The sequence below is a fragment of the Scyliorhinus canicula genome, chromosome 13 (genome assembly GCF_902713615.1).
Source record: "Scyliorhinus canicula chromosome 13, sScyCan1.1, whole genome shotgun sequence".
NCBI lineage: Eukaryota > Metazoa > Chordata > Chondrichthyes > Carcharhiniformes > Scyliorhinidae > Scyliorhinus > Scyliorhinus canicula.
The window spans coordinates 9,795,965-9,815,328 of record NC_052158.1 but is presented as its reverse complement, the minus strand read 5'-3'; the positions used below and the strand labels follow the sequence as shown (position 1 = coordinate 9,815,328).

The following is a 19,364-nucleotide window of genomic DNA, read 5'->3' as shown; positions in this document are numbered from 1 at the left end:
GGCACACTCAGTACAGACTGCTATCTGGTACCCGGGGGGGGGGGGGGGGGGCACACTCAGCACAGACTGCTGTCTGATACCCGGGGGGGGGGCACTCAGCACAGACTGCTGTCTGATACCCGGGGGGGGAGGGGGGGCACACTCAGCACAGACTGCTGTCTGATACCAGGGGGGGCGGGGGGCACACTCAGCACAGACTGCTGTCTGATACCCGGGGGGGGGGCACACAGCACAGACTGCTGTCTGATACCCGGGGGGGGGGGGGCACTCAGCACAGACTGCTGTCTGATACCCGGGGGGGGGGGGGGGGCACACTCAGCACAGACTGCTCTGATACCCGGGGGGGGGGGGCACACTCAGCACAGACTGCTGTCTGATACCCGGGGGGGGGCACACTCAGCGCAGCCTGCTGTCTGATACCCGGGGGGGGGGCACACTCAGCACAGACTGCTGTCTGATATCCGGGGGGGGGGGCACACACAGCACAGACTGCTGTCTGATACCCGGGGGGGGGCACTCAGCACAGACTGCTGTCTGATACCCGGGGGGGGGAGGGGGGGCACACTCAGCACAGACTGCTGTCTGATACCAGGGGGGGACGGGGGGCACACTCAGCACAGACTGCTGTCTGATACCGGGGGGCGGGGGCACTCAGCACAGACTGCTGTCTGATACCCGGGGGGGGGGGCACACTCAGCACAGACTGCTGTCTGATACCCGGGGGGGGCACAGACTGCTGTCTGATACCCGGGGGGGGGGGGGCACTCAGCACAGACTGCTGTCTGATACCCAGGGGGGGGGGCACACTCAGCACAGACTGCTCTGATACCCGGGGGGGGGGGGGGGGGCACACTCAGCACAGACTGCTGTCTGATACCCGGGGGGGGACAAACTCAGCACAGACTGCTGTCTGATACCCGGGGGGGGGCACACTCAGCACAGCCTGCTGTCTGATACCCGGGGGGGGGGGCACACTCAGCACAGACTGCTGTCTGATATCCGGGGGGGGGGGGGCACACACAGCACAGACTGCTGTCTGATACCCGGGGGGGGGCACACTCAGCACAGCCTGCTGTCTGATACCCGGGGGGGGGGGCACACTCAGCACAGACTGCTGTCTGATATCCGGGGGGGGGGGCACACTCAGCACAGACTGCTGTCTGATACCCGGGGGGCGGGCTGGGGGGGGGGCACACTCAGCACAGACTGCTGTCTGATACCCGGGGGGGGGCACATTCAGCACAGACTGCTGTCTGATACCCGGGGGGGGGGGCACACTCAGCACAGACTGCTGTCTGATACCCGGGGGGGGGGGGGCGCACACTCAGCACAGACTGCTGTCTGATACCCGGGGGGGGGGGGGCGCACACTCAGCACAGACTGCTGTCTGATACCCGGGGGGGGCACACTCAGCACAGACTGCTGTATGATACCCGGGGGGGGGGCACACTCAGCACAGACTGCTGTCTGATATCCGGGGGGGGGCACACTCAGCACAGACTGCTGTCTGATACCCGGGGGGGGGGCACACTCAGCACAGACTGCTGTCTGATACCCGGGGGGGGGGAGGGGGGGCACACTCAGCACAGACTGCTGTCTGATACCCGGGAGGGGGGGGGGGGGCACACTCAGCACAGACTGCTGTCTGATACCCGGGGGGGGGCACACTCAGCACAGACTGCTGCCTGATACCAGGGGGGGGGGGGGCACACTCAGCACAGACTGCTGTCTGATACCCGGGGGGGGGGGGGGGGCACTCAGCACAGACTGCTGTCCGATACCCGGGGGGGGGCACACAGCACAGACTGCTGTCTGATACCCGGGGGGGGGACACTCAGCACAGACTGCTGTCTGATACCCGGGGGGGGGCACTCAGCACAGACTGCTGTCTGATACCCGGGGGGCGGGCGGGGGGGGGGGGGGCACACTCAGCACAGACTGCTGTCTGATACCCGGGGGGGGGGCACATTCAGCACAGACTGCTGTCTGATACCCGGGGGGGGGGGCACACTCAGCACAGACTGCTGTCTGATACCCGGGGGGGGGGGGGGGGGGGGGGGCGCACACTCAGCACAGACTGCTGTCTGATACCCGGGGGGGGGGCACACTCAGCACAGACTGCTGCCTGATACCCGGGGGGGGGGGGGGCACACTCAGCACAGACTGCTGTCTGATATCCGGGGGGGGGCACACTCAGCACAGACTGCTGTCTGATACCCGGGGGGGGGGGGCACACTCAGCACAGACTGCTGTCTGATACCCGGGGGGGGGGCACACTCAGCACAGACTGCTGCCTGATACCAGGGGGGGGGGGGCACACTCAGCACAGACTGCTGTCTGATACCCGGGGGGGGGGGGCACTCAGCACAGACTGCTGTCTGATACCCGGGGGGGGGGCACACAGCACAGACTGCTGTCTGATACCCGGGGGGGGGGACACTCAGCATAGACTGCTGTCTGATACCCGGGGGGGGGGGCACTCAGCACAGACTGCTGTCTGATACCCGGGGGGGGTGGGGTGAGGGGGGAGGGAGACAGACTGGCTGATGAACCCGGGGGGGGGGGGGGGGGTGTGGCGGCGGTGGGGGGTGACACAGGCTGTCTGCTTCACCAACCCTTGTTCAGTGTAAAAGGTGGAAAGGTTTAACGTGTTATTGAGTGTCCGATTTGACATCTTGAATGTAGATCACATAGAAAACTGAGTGTTGGTTCAGTTTCTCATTTGAATGTGGGTCTTGCTCCCCATGGCGAGGCACCTTGGCCGTCGTCGGAAGTGGTGAAAATTCCTGAATCCATTATCAAGGACTTTATGGCGGAACATTTAGAAAGCAGTGGCAGGATCAGTCAGAGTCAGCGTGGATTTATGAAGGGAAAATCGTGCTTAACAAATCTGTTGGATTTCTTTGAAGATGTAACCAGTACAGTGGACAAGGGGGAGCCAGTCGATGTGGTATATTTGGACTTTCAGTAGGCGTTTGACAAATTCCCGCAGAAGAGATTATTGCGCAAAATTAAACTGCACAGGATTGGGGGAAATGTATTGATGTGGATAGAAAACTGGTTGGCAGACAGGAAACAAAGAGTTGGGATTAATGGATCCTTTTCAAATTGGCAGGCAGTAACCAGTGGGGTACCACAGGGATCAGTGCTGGGACCCCAGCTATTCACAATATATATTAATGATTTGGATAAGGGAACAAAATGTAACAGCTCAAAGTTTGCAGATGATACCAAGTTGGGTGGAAGGGCGAATTGTGACGAGGATGCAGGGATCCTACAGTAAGATCTGGACAGGTTGGGCGAGCGGGCAAATCAATGGCAGATGCAGTATAATTTGGGTAAGTGTGAGGTTATTCACTTTGGAAGGAAAAACAGAGGGCGGGATTCTCCCAACGGGAGTCTAAGTGCCGACGCTGGATATTGCACTTGGGGAGAATGGGATCAAAGGCTAGGGGGAGAAGCAGGATTGGGCTATTGAGTTGGATGACCAGCCATGATTGTGATGAATGGCGGAGAAGGCTCAAAGGGCCAAAAGGCCTCCTCCTGCTCCTACCTTCTATGTATCTATGTATCTATGTGGGTTTGATTCACTTGCAGACCTACACCGACTCCTGGGTCAGATTTTAAAATTCTCATCCTTATTTTTAAACTGCTTCATATCTTTGCCCCGTTCCCATCTCTGTAATCTCCCGTTCCAGAATTTAGGAACAAAACCATACCGAGGTACCCTCCGTGATATCTATCGGCCTCTAATTCCGGCCCCTCAACCATCCCTGATTTTAATCGCTCTGGCATTGCTGGTCTTGCCTAAGGTTGCCTCTGTCCTAAGCTCTGGATCTGCCCCCCACCCCCCTTCCAAACCACTTGCCTCTCTTGAAACACTCCTTCAAACCTACCCCTTTGACTTAATGCCCCTTCCTCCTGCTATGAAGATCCATTTGGTTGTTAAAGGGGCTATATACATAGAAGTTGTGGTGGTGGTTGTCCGAGGCAGGGCAGGTCTCTCTAACTGAGGTGTGAGGCACTGGCAGCTTTGAACGTGACCAATTTCCCAACGTTTTCTCCCCCTGCATGCCGGATCCCATGACCACCGACTGAATCTAACATTCCGGACACTCCAACTCTGCTCGGGTTGTTTTGGGATTGTTAAATCCGCTCATCTTTTCTTCTCAGGAACCCCGTCTCTCCCACCCTGTGCTCCAAACTCACCAAAATCTCCGACGCGACTCTTTCAAGAGTGAAGAAGTATAACGCTGAACCCTAACTAAACCTCTTGTCTTTTCAGGGCCTGCACGCACAGGCTTCGGAGTTTCGCTGAGGATGTTCGGGAGGGTGGGGCCCTGGGCTCTGTCTCTAATTCTCCTCCTCAGGATCCATTCTGCACTGACAGGTGAGATATCCCACTGCTGAAGTACCTCAATCCCCTTGCTCAAGATTGATATGCACATGAAATGAAAAAATGAAAATCGCTTATTGTCACGAGTAGGCTTCAATGAAGTTACTGTGAAAAGGATCACATTTCCAGCAGAACCGCTGACAACTGTTATCATCCCCATAAAGGCTAATAGCTTAAAAGAGATGCAAAGGATCATATGGCAAAATTTCATATTACAAGACTCTTACTGTAACAAACACATTAAAATCAGTCTCACTAAACATTACTTAGTAGACAACTCATACACTAGAACTAGGATTTTACATCAACTTCTTAACAGACCCAAAAATTCCTCACAACGTTTATTCATTACATCGCACTCTCACAGAAATATTGGGTGGGATTTAATTAAATGGGAACAAAGTCCCACAGCGAGCGTGTTTCCCGTGCGCTCAGCACCGGGAAAGACAATGTTATAAAATGGCACTCGCGTCAGCAGGGAACGCGAGGCCACACACAGCCCAGAGGAGCTCTGTGCAGCAAGAGATGGTGTCCTGATCTTTGGAGCTCCTGAAGCGACCCCTGACCCCCCCTCAAGTCCCAATGCGCTACACCCAACACCCCAACCGGATCAGCACCATGCAAAAAATGTCAGCATGGCAGTGCCAGGGTACCACCCTGCCCAGAAGGCATGTACCAGGGGGCCTCTGATCCCCTGGGAGACCCCCCATGAGTACCATTCCGTCTGGTCCTGTTTATGGAGACCGGTCCTGATCAGCACTCACCCAAGGTCTCCAAGACAAAGAGGATAGATCCCATGCCTTGGGTAACCGGAGAGTCTGCACATTACAATGAGACTAGCTGTCTCGCTTTAATATGCAGATCTGCTGAAAAGTGATCCCATCCAGAACGTCTTGCGAGTTTGTGGCTCCTTGGTTTTCATGTTTTCACACAATGGGTGTTTCCATGTACCAGGGGCTTCGAACTCACCAGCACTCTACTGGGCTGTTTGCACTGAAACAGTTCTCTCCTTCAGCACCTGCTGTTGGTCTTCTTCCCAACTCTTTGTCTGACTGATTCCTAGGGCGCGTTTCTCCGCTCCCCACGCCGGGTGGGAGAATCGCGGGAGGTCCCCCTGACTAATTTCACGACCCCCTGGCGCCCCCCTCGATTCTCCCACCCCCCGCTCGGAAGAATCGCCGCTCGCCGTTTTTCACGCCGACCGGTGATTCTCCGACCCGGATGGGCCGAGCGGCCTGCCTTTCGCAACCGTTTCACGCCGGCGGCAACCACACCTGGTCGCTGCCGTCGTGAAACGGGTGTGAGATGCCCTTTTGGGGCTTGTAGGGGGCCTGGTGGGGAATGAGCACCACGACTGTGCTCGGGAGGGGACAGGCCCGCGATCGGTGCCCACCGATCGTCGGGCCGGCGTCTCAATCGGACGCACTTTTCCCCTCCGCCGCCCCGCAAGATCATGCCGCCACGTCTTGCGGGGCGCCTGAGGGGAAAGGCGGCCACCGCGCATGCGCGGGTTTGAGCTGTCAGCCGTCGTGACGTCAGCCGCGCATGCGCGGGTTGGAGCCGGCCAACCTGCGCATGCGCGGCTGACGTCACATAGGCGCCGCCGTTGCGTCACACTCGACGCGCCGCCCGGCAGCCGAGAGTTACGGAGCGCCGCTCCTAGCCCCGCCAGGAGGGGAGAATAGGGGGCGAGGAGCGGCCTCCGAGGCCGTCGTGATACTCGGCCGAGTTCACGACGGCCCTCCTGATTTTTCCCGGGAGCGGAGAATTCTGCCCCTAGAGTCTGAGCCTGTACAGGAGCAAGGACACCTGCTTCCTATTCTGTGTCCAAGTGTTAAAACGTGCACCTTATTATCAGTACGTTTTAACCTGGGCCCCATGGCAGCCAGGTCACATGGGCATGTCTCTGGGCTGGTTTTGCAGGCGGTCTTTCGAAAGGATAATTTCATTTTAAATTGATGAGGAATAGTTTGAAGCATAACTGAAGTATAAAGCCTGACGTTTGTAACCCTGCTCACGGTTCAGGCCGAGTACAAAGCCCCTCAGTATGAACAGCCAATGTTGGAACTGCCTAAATCTCTCTCCGTTGCTAATCTTCACTTACTGATATGTTAACAAAGAAAGGCCTGCATTTCCATAGCACCTTTGGCAACCTCAGAAGGCCCTAAGTACTCCAGATTATTTGAAGCATAGTAACTGTTGTAATCTAGGAAGCACATCAGCCAATATTGACACAGTAAGATCCCACAAACAGCAAGATGATGGCACGATCGTCTGTCTTGCCGTATTGCTCGAGGGATAAATGTTAGTCTGGGAGGAATAATAGCGGGTGCCACCTTTCTCATCCTGAGAGAGCCAAACAGGACCTTTGTTTAACAGCCCATCTGAAAGTCAGCTGCCTAACAGTGCAGCACTCCCTCAATAAAGTTAAAGACACCATAGTTCCAGATGACCATAGGCTGCTTTCCCCTTTATGAGGGGGGAGAGCTGACTGGGGGTGATTTAACCGGAGGATCACCACACCTCAGGAGAGGGGCAAGGTTGAGAAGGTGGGCGGCCTTTGTTTATGCTCTTGTGTCTTTGGAGTGGGGATTTGAACCCACGACCTTTGGATGTGTTTAAAGTGGTCAGTCAGACAGAGTTACTGTGGTAAAACCTGCCAGTGTACTTGGCCAGTGGAGAAATGCCTTCACCCAGAGTATTGTGAACCTTTAGAATTCTCTGAGCTAGGGGGTGGTCTCTGGCGGAGACGACCCAGTCTTGGGCAGCAAGGGATTATTGTGAACAGTTTTGGTCCCCTTATCAACGGCATTGGAGGCAGTCCAGAGACGGGTCACTGGATTGATCCTGTGTGTGGTGGGATTTCCTCATGAGGAGACGTTGAGTAGGTTGGGCCTGGAGTTTAGAAGATTAAGAGGTGACCTTATTGAGACATACAGAATTCTCAGGGGGCTCGACAGAGTTGATGCTGAGAGGTTGTTTCCCCTTGTGGGAGTGCCCAGGACCAGAGGGCAGAATCTCAGAGTAAGGGGTAAGACAGAGATGAGGAGGAATTTCTTATCTCAGAGGGCAGTGAATCTGTAGAATTCTTTACCGCAGAGAGGTGTAGAGGCCGGGTCGTTAAGTATGTTCAAGGCTGAGATAGACTGATTTCTAATCAGTGAGGGTTATTAGGATATGTGAGGATTATCAGATCAGATCCGCCATGATCTCATTCAATCGCGAAGCAGACTGGATGGGCTGAATGACCTAATTCTGTTCTTCCGTCTTGGCTGTATGGGATCGAAGTAGTCAGATCAGCCACAATCTTATTGAATGGCGGAGCAGTCTGAGAGGCTAAATAACCTTAAACCCCCCCTTCCCCTGCTCGTCATTCTTATCATCTTGCGATTGTCATAGAATTGGACACGGCACCACATGAAGACAGGAAATGGAAAAGCTGGACAAAATTAGGGTTTAAGGACCATATTAAATGAGGAGAAAGAAAGAGAGAGGGGTGGAGAGGTTTAGGGAGGGAGTTCTGGAGTTTTGATTCTCAGCAATCGAAGGCACACCAATTGGTGGAATGATGCGGATGGTGGGGGGTGAGAAGAGACAGCGGATTGGAAGAGCTCAACGATCTCGGTCCATCTCAATTGGCTGCTGCATTTCGGCATTAGAATCATAGAATTTACAGTGCAGAACGAGGCTATTCGGCCCATCGAGTCTGCACCGGCTTTTGGAAAGAGCCCCCTAGCTACGCCCTTGCGTCCACCCTGTCCCCGTAACCCCATCTAACCTTTTGGACACTGAGGGTAATTTGTCATGGCGTATCCACCGACCCCGCACATCTTTAGACTGTGGGAGGAAACCCACGCACACACGGGGACACCGTGAAAACTTCACACAGTCACCCAAGGCCGAAGTTGAACCCGGGTCCCTGGAGTTGTGAGGCCGCTGTGCTGACAACTGTGTCACCATGCCGACTGATTGCCCGTAAAGCGGTTTGGGATATCCTGTGGTCATGAAAGGTGCTATATCAATGCAACTTTTGTGTGGAAATGATTGTTGTATTGCTGTTCCCAGTGAATGGATTTGACTCTTGTGTTTTTCCCTCCTACCCCTCTCCAGTGTTTAAAGTGACAGGCCCCGATGCCCCTGTCATTGCCCTGATTGGTGGGGAGGCAGTGTTGGATTGCCAGCTGATTCCAGAAAAACCCACTAACGGCATGGAGCTGCAATGGGTTCGCAGTGATTTGAATCATCACATTCCCATCCACAAGTACATCTTTGGGCAGGATGTGGAAGAGCAGCAGGCTGAGGCCTACCGGGGGAGGACTGAGTTCTTTAAGGATGAGTTTAACCAGGGCAATGTCTCCCTCAAATTGAAGCACGTCAGGCTGGAGGATGACGGGGATTATCTCTGCATGATCGAGCAGAACAGCGTCATCGAGCAAGTAGCCATGAAGCTAAAAACTGCCAGTAAGTCAACGCTGCCCAATGAAGCACCGCTCGCGGCTGTCTCTGTCTGTCTCACTCTCTCTCCCTCTGTCTCACTCTCTCTCTCTGTCTGTCTCTCTCTATCTCGCCCTCACTCTCTCTCTATCTCGCTCTCTGTCTCTCTCTCTCTCTCTCTCTCTCTCTCTCTGTCTCTGTCTCTCTCTATCTCGCCCTCACTCTCTCTCTGTGTCTGTCTCTCTCTATCTCGGCCTCACTCTCTCTCTCTGTCTGTCTCTCTTTCTGTCTCTCTCTAACTCGCTCTCTCTCTCGCTCTCTCTCTCTCTCTCCCTCTGTCTCACTCTCTCCCTCTGTCTCTCTTTCTGTCTCTCTCTATCTCGCTCTCTCTCTCGCTCTCTCTCTCTCTCCCCCTCTGTCTCACTCTCTCCCTCTGTCTCTCTTTCTGTCTCTCTCTATCTTGCTCTCTCTCTCTCTCACTGCCTCGCTCTCTCTCTCTCTCTTCCTCTGTCTCACTCTCTCTCTGTCTGTCCCTCTTTCTGTCTCTCTCTATCTCGCTCTCTCTCTCTGCCTCTCTCTCTCTCTCTCTCACTGCCTCGCTCTCTCTCTCTCTCTCCCTCTGTCTCACTCTCTCCCTCTGTCTCTCTTTCTGTCTCTCTCTATCTCGCTCTCTCTCTCGCTCTCTCTCTCTCTCCCCCTCTGTCTCACTCTCTCCCTCTGTCCCTCTTTCTGTCTCTCTCTATCTCGCTCTCTCTCTCTGCCTCTCTCTCTCTCTCTCTGCCTCGCTCTCTCTGTCTCTCTCTCTCTCTGTCTCACTCTCTCTGTCTGTCTCTCTCTCTATCTCGCTCTCACTCTCTCTCTCTGTCTGTCTCTCTTTCTGTCTCTCTCTATCTCGCTCCCTCTCTCTCTGTCTTGCTCTCTCTGTCTCACTCTCTCTCTCTGTCTGTCTCTCTTTCTGTCTCTCTCTATCTTGCTCCCTCTCTCTCTGTCTTGCTCTCTCTGTCTCACTCTCTCTCTCTGTCTGTCTCTCTTTCTGTCTCTCTCTATCTCGCTCACTCTCTCTCTCGCTCTCTCTCACTCTCGCTGTCTGTCTCTCTTTCTGTCTCTCTCTATCTCGCTCTCTCTCTCGCTCTCTCTGCCTCGCTCTCTCGGTCTCGCTCTCTCTCTCTCTCTCTCGCTCTCTCTGTCTCTCACTCTCTCTTGCTCTCTCTGTCTCTCTCGCTCTCTCTCTCGCTCTCTCTCTTGCTCTCTCTGTCTCTCTCTCGCTCTCTCTCTCACTCTCTCTCTCTGTCTGTCTCTCTTTCTGTCTCTATCTCGCTCCCTCTCTCTCTGTCTCGCTCTCTCTGTCTCTCTCTCTCTCGCTCTCTCTCTCTCTCTCTCTCTCTCTCGCTCTCTCTGTCTCTCACTCTCTCTCTCTCACTCTCTCGCTCACTCTTGCTCTCTCACTCTCTCTCTCGCTCTCTCTCACTCTCTCTGTCTCTCTCTCTCATTCCCTCTCGCTCTCTCTCGCTCTCTCTCTCGCTCTCTCTGACTCTGTTTCTCTCTGTCTCTGTTTCTGTTTCTCTCTCCCGCTCTCTCTGTCTCTCTCTCGCTCTCTGTCTCTCTCTCTCACTCTCTCTCGCTCTTTCTGTCTCTCTCTCGCTCTGTCTCTCTCTCTCTCTCTTGCTCTCTCTGTCTCTCACTCTCTCGCTCTCTCTGTCTCTCTCGCTCTCTGTCTCCCTCTCTCTCGCTCTCTCTCGCTCGTGCTGTCTCTGTTTCTCTCTGTCTCTGTTTCTGTTTCTCTCTCTCTCTCGCTGTCTCTGCCTCTCTCGCTGTCTCTCCCTCTCCCTCTCTCGCTCTGTCTCTGTCTGTGTCCCTCTCTCTCTGCTTCTCTCTCTGCTCGACTGATACCACCCCTGTCACTCACTCTGACATCAACTCGCCCATCACTCACACTCACATCTCTTCCCCTCCGCCCCCTTTGGTCCTCCTTTGCTCCCCCTCCCACTCTGCTCCCTCGAGCTCCTTTGCCACTTCCTCGGTCCCCCCTCCACTCTCATCATCCCCTCCCCCATCGGTCTCCCATCGCTCATTCTCCACTCCCTCTGCCATCACTGTTTCTCCCACTCGCCTCAACCCCCCCTCTTAGCTTCTCTCTCTGTCTCCACCCCATTCCTTGTTGCCCCTCTCTCCCCACTCTGTCCCTCATTAAACCTGAGGATAACCCCAAATTGGGAGGGGCAGGGCAGAGACAGTCATTACTGGGGAGATCTGAAACAAATTCAGGAGAATATTAATAAACTTGTTGAATGGGCGGCTGTAATGTGAGGCAGTCTGTTTTGGCAGGAAGAATGGGAGATCAATTGTTACTTGGGAGGTGCAGGTCTTGGTGAGTTGGAGGAACAAAAGGAACTCGGTACAATTCAAATTACTGAAAACTGTTCTAGAGGTCAGCAGGATCACAAAAAAGAAAAGCAAGTTCTAGGGTTTATCGCTGGAGGAATAGAATTGTAAAGTAGTGAAGTTATTCCTTGTTTAGAACATGGAACATACAGTGCAGAAGGAGGCCATTCGGCCCATCGAGTCTGCATCGACCCACTTAAGCCCTCACTTCCACCCTAAACCCTAAACCCATAACCCAATAACCCCTCCTAACCTTTTTTGGATACTAAGGGCAATTTATCATGGCCAATCCGCCTGACCCGCACATCTTTGGACTGTGGGAGGAAACCGGAGCACCCGGAGGAAACCCACGCAGACATGTGGAGAACGTGCAGACTCTGCACAGACAGTGACCCAGAGGGGAATCGAACCTGGGACCCTGGTGCTGTGAAGCCACAGTGCTAGCCACTTGTGCTGCCCAAACACTTCATCCGGGGGTGGGATAACACTTCGTCTCTGGGTGGGATCGAACCACCAACCTTTCGGTTAACAGCCGAACAGCGCTAACCGATTGCGTCACGGAGACGACAACTAAGTTTAGACCACATTTAGATGCTCTGAATATGGTGGATATTATAACATACATTATTAAAAGGATATAGTGACACTGGAGAGCAGTGTGCAAGGACAGTATCAGAACTACGTGGATATACACATCAGGAAAGGATCGACAGGCCACGTCACTTTTCTCTCGCAGAGTGACGGAGAAATCTTTGAAATAATGTAAGGTTTTGATCGAGAGGACACCGAGAGAATGTCGCCTCTTATGGGGAAGAACATAACGAGAGATCATCGATATAAGATAGTCACCAAGAAATTAAACAGGGAATTGAGAAGAAACCCCTTTCCCAGAGAGTGGTGAGAATGTGGGAGGGAGTGGTTGAATTGTGTTGATGTATTTAAGGGCAATCTAGATGAGGTATGAGGGAGAAGACAGAGTCAGAGGAGGAAAGATGGGAGGAGGCACAAATGGAACATAAACACCAGGATGGACTGGATGGGGTGAATGGCCTGTTTCTGTACTGACTACCCCCTTCCTTGTTAGTTTGGCAGCTGAAGGGACAGTCGTCAAGAGTGATTAAAATTGGTGATGCTCAAAAGGCTAGAATTAAGAGTAGCATAGAGATCGCAGAGGGATGTAAGGCAAAGAACAAAGAAAATTACAGCACAGGAACAGGCCCTTCGGCCCTCCCAGCCTGCGCCGATCCAGATCCTCTATCTAAACCTGTCTCCTATTTTCCAAGGTCTACTTCCCTCTGTTGCTGCCCATTCATATACCTGTCTAGATGCTTCTTAAATGATGCTATCGTGCCCGCCTCTACCACCTCCGCTGGTAAAGCGTTCCAGGCACCCACCACCCTCTGCGTAAAAAACTTTCCACACACATCTCCCTTAAACTTTCCCCCTCTCACTTTGAAATCGTGACCCCCTTGTAACTGACACCCCCACTCTTGGGAAAGGCTTGTTGCTATCCACCCTGTCCATACCTCTCATAATTTTGTAGACCTCAATCAGGTCCCCCCTCAACCTCCGTCTTTCCAACGAAAACAATCCTAATCTACTCAACCTTTCTTCATTGCTAGCACCCTCCATACCAGGCAACATCCTGGTGAACCTCCTCTGCACCCTCTCCAAGGCATCCACATCCTTCTGGTAATGTGGCGACCAGAACTGCACGCAGTATTCCAAATGTGGCCTAACCAAAGTCCTATACAACTGTAACATGACCTGCCAACTCTTGTACTCAATACCCCGTCCGATGAAGGCAAGCATGCTGTATGCCTTCTTGACCACTCTATCAACCTGCGTTGCCACCTTCAGGGTACAATGGACCTGAACTCCCAGATCTCTCTGCACATCAATTTTCCCCAAGACCCTTCCATTGACCATATAGTCCGCTCTTGAATTTGATCTTCCAAAATGCATCACCTCGCATTTGCCTGGATTGAACTCCATCTGCCATTTCTCTGCCCAACTCTCCAATCTATCTATATTTTGTTGTATTCTCTGACAGTCCTCCTCGCTATCTGCAACTCCACCAATCTTAGTATCATCTGCAAACTTGCTAATCAGACCACCTATACCTTCCTCCAGGTCATTTATGTAGATCACAAACAACAGTGGTCCGAGCACGGATCCCTGTGGAACACCACTAGTCACCCTTCTCCATTTTGAGACACTCCCTTCCACCACTACTCTCTGTCTCCTGTTGCCCAGCCAGTTCTTTATCCATCTAGCTAGTACACCCTGAACCCCATACGACTTCACTTTTTCCATCAACCTGCCATGGGAAACCTTATCAAACGCCTTACTAAAGTCCATGTATACGACATCTACAGCCCTTCCCTCATCAATTAACTTTGTCACTTCCTCAAAGAATTCTATTAGGTTTGTAAGACATGACCTTCCCTGCACAAAACCATGCTGCCTATCACTGATAAGTCTATTTTCTTCCAGATGTGAATAGATCCTATCCCTCAGTATCTTCTCCAACAGTTTGCCTACCACTGACGTCAAGCTCACAGGTCTATAATTCCCTGGATTATCCCTGCTACCCTTCTTAAACAAAGGGACAACATTAGCAATTCTCCAGTCCTCCGGGACCTCACCCGTGCTCAAGGATGCTGCAAAGATATCTGTTAAGGCCCCAGCTATTTCGACCCTCACTTCCCTCAGTAACCTGGGATAGATCCCATCCGGTCCTGGGGACTTGTCCACCTTAATGTCTTTTAGAATACCCAAAACTACCCCCTTCCATATGACAACTTGACCGAGAGTATTTAAACATCCATCCCTAGCCTCATCATCTGTCTTGTCCCTCTCCTCTGAGTCCACGCATAAATTCCTTTGAGTGGGCCAATCCTTTCTCTAGTTACCCTCTTGCTCCTCACATACGAATAAAATGCTTTGAGCTTTTCCTTAACCCTGTTAGCCAAAGATATTTCATGACCCCTTTTAGCCCTCTTTATTGCGCGTTTGAGATTCGTCCTACTTTCCCGATATTCCTCCAAAGCTTCATCAGTTTTGAGTTGCCTCGATCCTATGTATGCTTCCTTTTTCATTTTAGCTAGTCTCACAATTTCACCCGTCATCCATGGTTCCCTAATCTTGCCATTTCTATCTTTCATTTTCACAGGAACATGTCTGTCCTGCACTCTAATCAACCTTTCCTTAAAAGACTTCCACATTTCAAATGTGGATTTACCCTTAAACAGCTGCTCCCAATCCACATTCCCTAGCTCCTGCCAAATTTTGTTATACTCTGCCTTTCCCCAATTTAGCACTCTTCCTTTCGGACCCCTCCTGTCCTTGTCCATGAGTATTCTAAAACTTACGGAATTGTGATCGCTATTCCCAAAGTAATCACCGACTGAAACATCAACCACCTGGCCGGGATCATTCCCCAATACCAGGTCCAGTATGGCCCCTTCCCGAGTTGGACTATTTACATACTGCTCTAAAAAAACTCTCCTGGATGCTCCTTACAAATTCTGCTCCATCTACGCCTCCAACACTACACGAATCCCATTCAATGTTGGGGAAGTTAAAATCTCCCATCACAACCACCCTATTGCTCCTACATTTTTCTGTAATCTGTCTGCATATTTGTACCTCTACTTCATGCTCGCTTTTGGGAGGTCTGTAGTAAAGTCCCAACAATGTTACTGCACCCTTCCTATTTCTCAGCTCCACCCATATTGCCTCAGTGCTCGAATCCTCCATTGTGCCCTCCTTAATCACAGCTGTGATATCATCTCTGACGAGTAATGCAACTCCTCCACCCCTTCTATCTCCCTCTCTATCCCTCCTGAAGCATCTATACCCTTGGATATTCAGTTGCCAGTCCTGCCCTTCCCTCGACCAAGTCTCAGTAATACCGATAGCATCATATTCCCAGGTACTGATCCAAGCCCTAAGTTCATCTGCCTTACCTGCTACACGTCTCGCATTAAAACAAATGCACCTCAGACCACCTTTGCGTTCATCATCTCTTCCCTGTCTACTCTTCCCCTTAGTCACATTGAGTTTATTGTCTCGTGCCTTATTGGCTTTAGTTGCTGCTTCTTTACTGACCTCTAACTTCCTAATCTGGTTCCCATCCCCCTGTCACATTAGTTTAAAACCTCCCCAACAGTGTTAGCAAAAGCACCCCCTGGGACATTGGTTCCAGTCCTGCCCAGGTGTAGACCATCCGGTTTGTAATGGTCCCACCGCCCCCAGAACCGGTTCAAATGTCCCACAAATCTGAACCTCTCCCTCCTGCACCATCTCTCAAGCCACATATTCATTCTGACGGAGGAGATTACAGGGAGAGGGAGGGGTGATCACATCATGGAGGGATTTGAACAGCAGGGATGAGAATTTTCAAATCGCAGAACCACTCGACTGGCAACGGTCAGGCAGCGAGCAAAGGTGGTGACGGGGATACGTGTCAAGACACGGGGGCGGCACAGATTTGGAATGGCCTCGGGTTTCCACAGGGTAGAATGTGGGAGAGCAGGCAGGAGCGGGTTGGAATAGTCTCTCGGGGTGACGGAGGCAGGGATAAGGGTTTCAGCAACAGACGGGGTGAGGGTGGCAGTGTTACGGAGCTGGGGTGAGGGTGGCAGTGTAACGGAGCTGGGGGTGAGGGTGGCAGAGTTACGGAGCTGGGGGTGAGGGTGGCAGTGTTACGGAGCTGTGACGGGGTGAGGGTGGCAGAGTTACGGGGCTGGGGGTGAGGGTGGCAGTGTGACGGGGTGAGGGTGGCAGTGTTGCGGGGCTGCGATGGGGTGAGGGTGGCAGTGTTACGGTGCTGGGGGTGAGGGTGGCAGAGTTACGGAGCTGGGGGTGAGGGTGGCAGTGTGATGGGGTGAGGGTGGCAGAGTTACGGAGCTGGGGGTGAGGGTGGCAGTGTGATGGGGTGAGGGTGGCAGAGTTACGGAGCTGGGGGTGAGGGTGGCAGTGTGATGGGGTGAGGGTGGCAGTGTTGCGGAGCTGGGGGTGAGGGTGGCAGTGTGATGGGGTGAGGGTGGCAGAGTTACGGAGGTGGGGGTGAGGGTGGCAGAGTTATGGAGCTGGGGGTGAGGGTGGCAGTGTGATGGGGTGAGGGTGGCAGAGGTACGGAGGTGGGGGTGAGAGTGGCAGAGTTACGGAGCTGGGGGTGAGGGTGGCAGTGTGATGGGGTGAGGGTGGCAGAGTTACGGAGCTGGGGGTGAGAGTGGCGGTATGATGGGGTGAGGGTGGCAGAGTTACGGAGCTGGGGGTGAGGGTGGCAGTGTGATGGGGTGAGGGTGGCAGAGTTACGGAGCTGGGGGTGAGGGTGGCAGAGTTACGGAGGTGGGGGTGAGGGTGGTAGAGTTACGGAGCAGGGGGTGAGGGTGGCAGTGTGATGGGGTGAGGGTGGGCAGAGTTACGGAGCTGGGGGTGAGGGTGGCAGAGTTACGGAGGTGGGGGTGAGGGTGGCAGTGTGATGGGGTGAGGGTGGCAGAGTTACGGAGGTGGGGTGAGGGTGGCAGTGTGTTGGGGTGAGGGTGGCAGAGTTACGGAGCTGGGGGTGAGGGTGGCAGCGTGATGGGGTGAGGGTGGCAGTGTTACGGAGCTGGGGGTGAGGGTGGCAGTGTGATGGGGTGAGGGTGGCAGTGTTGCGGGGCTGTGACGGGGTGAGGGTGGCAGTGTTACGGAGCTGGGGGTGAGGGTGGCAGTGTGATGGGGTGAGGGTGGCAGTGTTACGGAGCTGGGGGTGAGGGTGGCAGTGTAATGCGGTGAGGGTGGCAGAGTTACGGAGCTGGGGGTGAGGGTGGCAGTGTGATGGGGTGAGGGTGGCAGAGTTACGGAGCTGGGGGTGAGGGTGGCAGAGTTACGGAGCTGGGGGTGAGGGTGGCAGTGTTACGGAGCTCGGGTTGAGGGTGGCAGTGTGATGGGGTGAGGGTGGCAGAGTTACCGAGGTGGGGGTGAGGGTGGCAGTGTGATGGGGTGAGGGTGGCAGAGTTACGGAGGTGGGGGTGAGGGTGGCAGTGTGATGGGGTGAGGGTGGCAGAGTTACGGAGCTGGGTGTGAGGGTGGCAGTGTGATGGGGTGAGGGTGGCAGAGTTACGGAGCTATGTGTGAGGGTGGCAGTGTGATGGGGTGAGGGTGGCAGAGTTACGGAGGTGGAGTAGATGCTCTTAGTGAGGTTGGGGCTTAGCTCAGGATCCAATATGATGCCAAAGCTGCAGATGGACTGACGTCACCTCAAACGGTTACCATGGGGAAAGTTGGAGTTGAGCAGAATGGTGTTGGTCTCACTGACGGTTTCCCTTCCTCCCTCTGACTTGACAACTCTTCTGATTGTAGGTTTTGGCCAGCGCCCTGAGTTACGATTGGACGGTTACAGCCCGGAGGGAATTGGACTCCAATGCGATTCGTCCAGCTGGTACCCGGCTCCCAGGTTGCACTGGTCAGGTATAGACGGCAAGGACATGACAGCCAAAGCCACAACCAAGGCCGCGCAGGGCACCCACGGCCTCTACAGCGTCTGGAGCACCATCGAGGTGACCAGCGACTCCATCAACAACTTCAAGTGCCTGGTGAACAATACCATCCTGAATCGCTCACAGCAAAGCATTCTCCACATCCCCGGTCAGTAGGGTGAACTGCGCGTGTTAGGATAGATAGGCAGGTTATATAGCGCAGCCATGGAACCTCCCAAAGTGCCTCACAGCCAATGAAATACTTTGTTGTTGTTTGAGTGCTGCATGTCAACCCTAGAGTGGCATTCCAGCACCACCCTGAGGCTGCTCTGCCAGTGGTGCTGTTAATCAGAGGCCTTTGAGACGGGACATTAAAGAAGCCACGGCCATTTTGAAAGTGAGCAGGGGACTCACCACATCTCCAACCGCCGGGTGAAGAGGTTTCTCTTCATCCCAATCCTAAATGGCCGATCCCATATCCTGAGCGTGGGTGTCTGAAGTGAGGAAACGTTTGACACAAAGGCTGAGGGGGAGATTAGGAGCAGTATTGTAAGCAGAGAGCACCTCCAGAGGGCTAGCACCGGCAAGACGTGCCGAGTGGTATCTCCCCTCCCCGCCCCCACTGTGGTGCAAATATAATGGATTGTCGGCCTCGCTCTCCATGGGCAGAGCTGAAACCGGGGAGAGGAGGGACACTGCAGGGCCTTGGAGTGGGCCAGGAACTCCGACCCACCAACCACAAGCCCAGGCAGAAAGTACACGTTGAGTCGGGAAGTCAAGTCTTTCCCTGACAGGCCATTGGCCAGACTTGTAAGTGGGCAGAGAACAAGAGAACATGGTAGCATGGTGGTTAGCATAAATGCTTCACAGCTCCAGGGTCCCAGGTTCGATTCCCGGCTGGGTCACTGTCTGTGCGGAGTCTGCACGTCCTCCCCGTGTGTGCGTGGGTTTCCTCCCACAGTCCAAAGATGTGCGGGTTAGGTGGATTGGCCAGGCTAAATTGCCCGTAGTGTCCTAATAAAAGTAAGGTTAAGGGGGGGTTGTTGGGTTACGGGTATAGGGTGGATACGTGGGTTTGAGTAGGGTGATCATGGCTCGGCACAACATCGAGGGCCGAAGGGCCTGTTCTGTGCTGTACTGTTCTATGATTCTATGATCGAGGTCCGAAGGGCCTGTTCTGTGCTGTTCTATGTTCTAAGATGGCCACAACTCCTCGCTTCTATAATTACTTCCCCACTTTTGTTTTGTTGGCGGCGTAAAGAGGCTGAGAGGGAGTGAACCGTGGGCCTGAGGGTCAGGACTGGGGTCAGTTTAATAAATGGAGGCCTTCCTTCTCATTCTGTTTCCAGATGAATTCTTCCCCCGGATGTCGAAATTCTTCACCGCTTTCATCCTGTTTCTTCTCCTCTTCCTCGGGATAATGGGTGCAGCAGCGTTTTACCAGTACAGAAAGTGGAAAGATATGGAAGGTATGGCGGCCTAGTCATGGAGGTGGCTCCATTTTGAGATGGATTATCATTGTCAGTCGTTGTGTGACATTTGGAGACTGGGGGGGGATAGTGGCGTTTGGAGACCGGGTGTGAGTATTGCGCGTCTGAGTTGTGTGTCTCGTGTGTGTCTTGTGTCGTGTGTGAATGTGTGGGTCTCTTGTGTGCATGTGTGAGATCAAACAGTGCAACCCA

The 19,364-nt window shown here is 53.6% G+C and overlaps 1 protein-coding gene and 1 non-coding gene across 2 annotated transcripts in view; one reads left to right on the top strand and one right to left on the bottom strand.

Annotated features, from left to right (window-relative positions):
* LOC119976461 (butyrophilin subfamily 2 member A1-like) overlaps positions 1-19,364 on the top strand; it is a 109,910-nt gene that overhangs the window by 15,857 nt on the left and 74,689 nt on the right. The window contains exons 2-5 of the mRNA XM_038816998.1: positions 4,286-4,390; positions 8,507-8,857; positions 17,567-17,851; positions 19,032-19,151. Coding sequence (XP_038672926.1) covers positions 4,321-4,390; positions 8,507-8,857; positions 17,567-17,851; positions 19,032-19,151 — 826 coding nt within the window. The 5' untranslated portion in view covers positions 4,286-4,320. The remainder of the gene's footprint in view (positions 1-4,285; positions 4,391-8,506; positions 8,858-17,566; positions 17,852-19,031; positions 19,152-19,364) is intronic.
* Positions 11,703-11,777, bottom strand: trnan-guu. Its single transcript has one exon. It is a non-coding gene; the product is annotated as a tRNA-Asn (tRNA).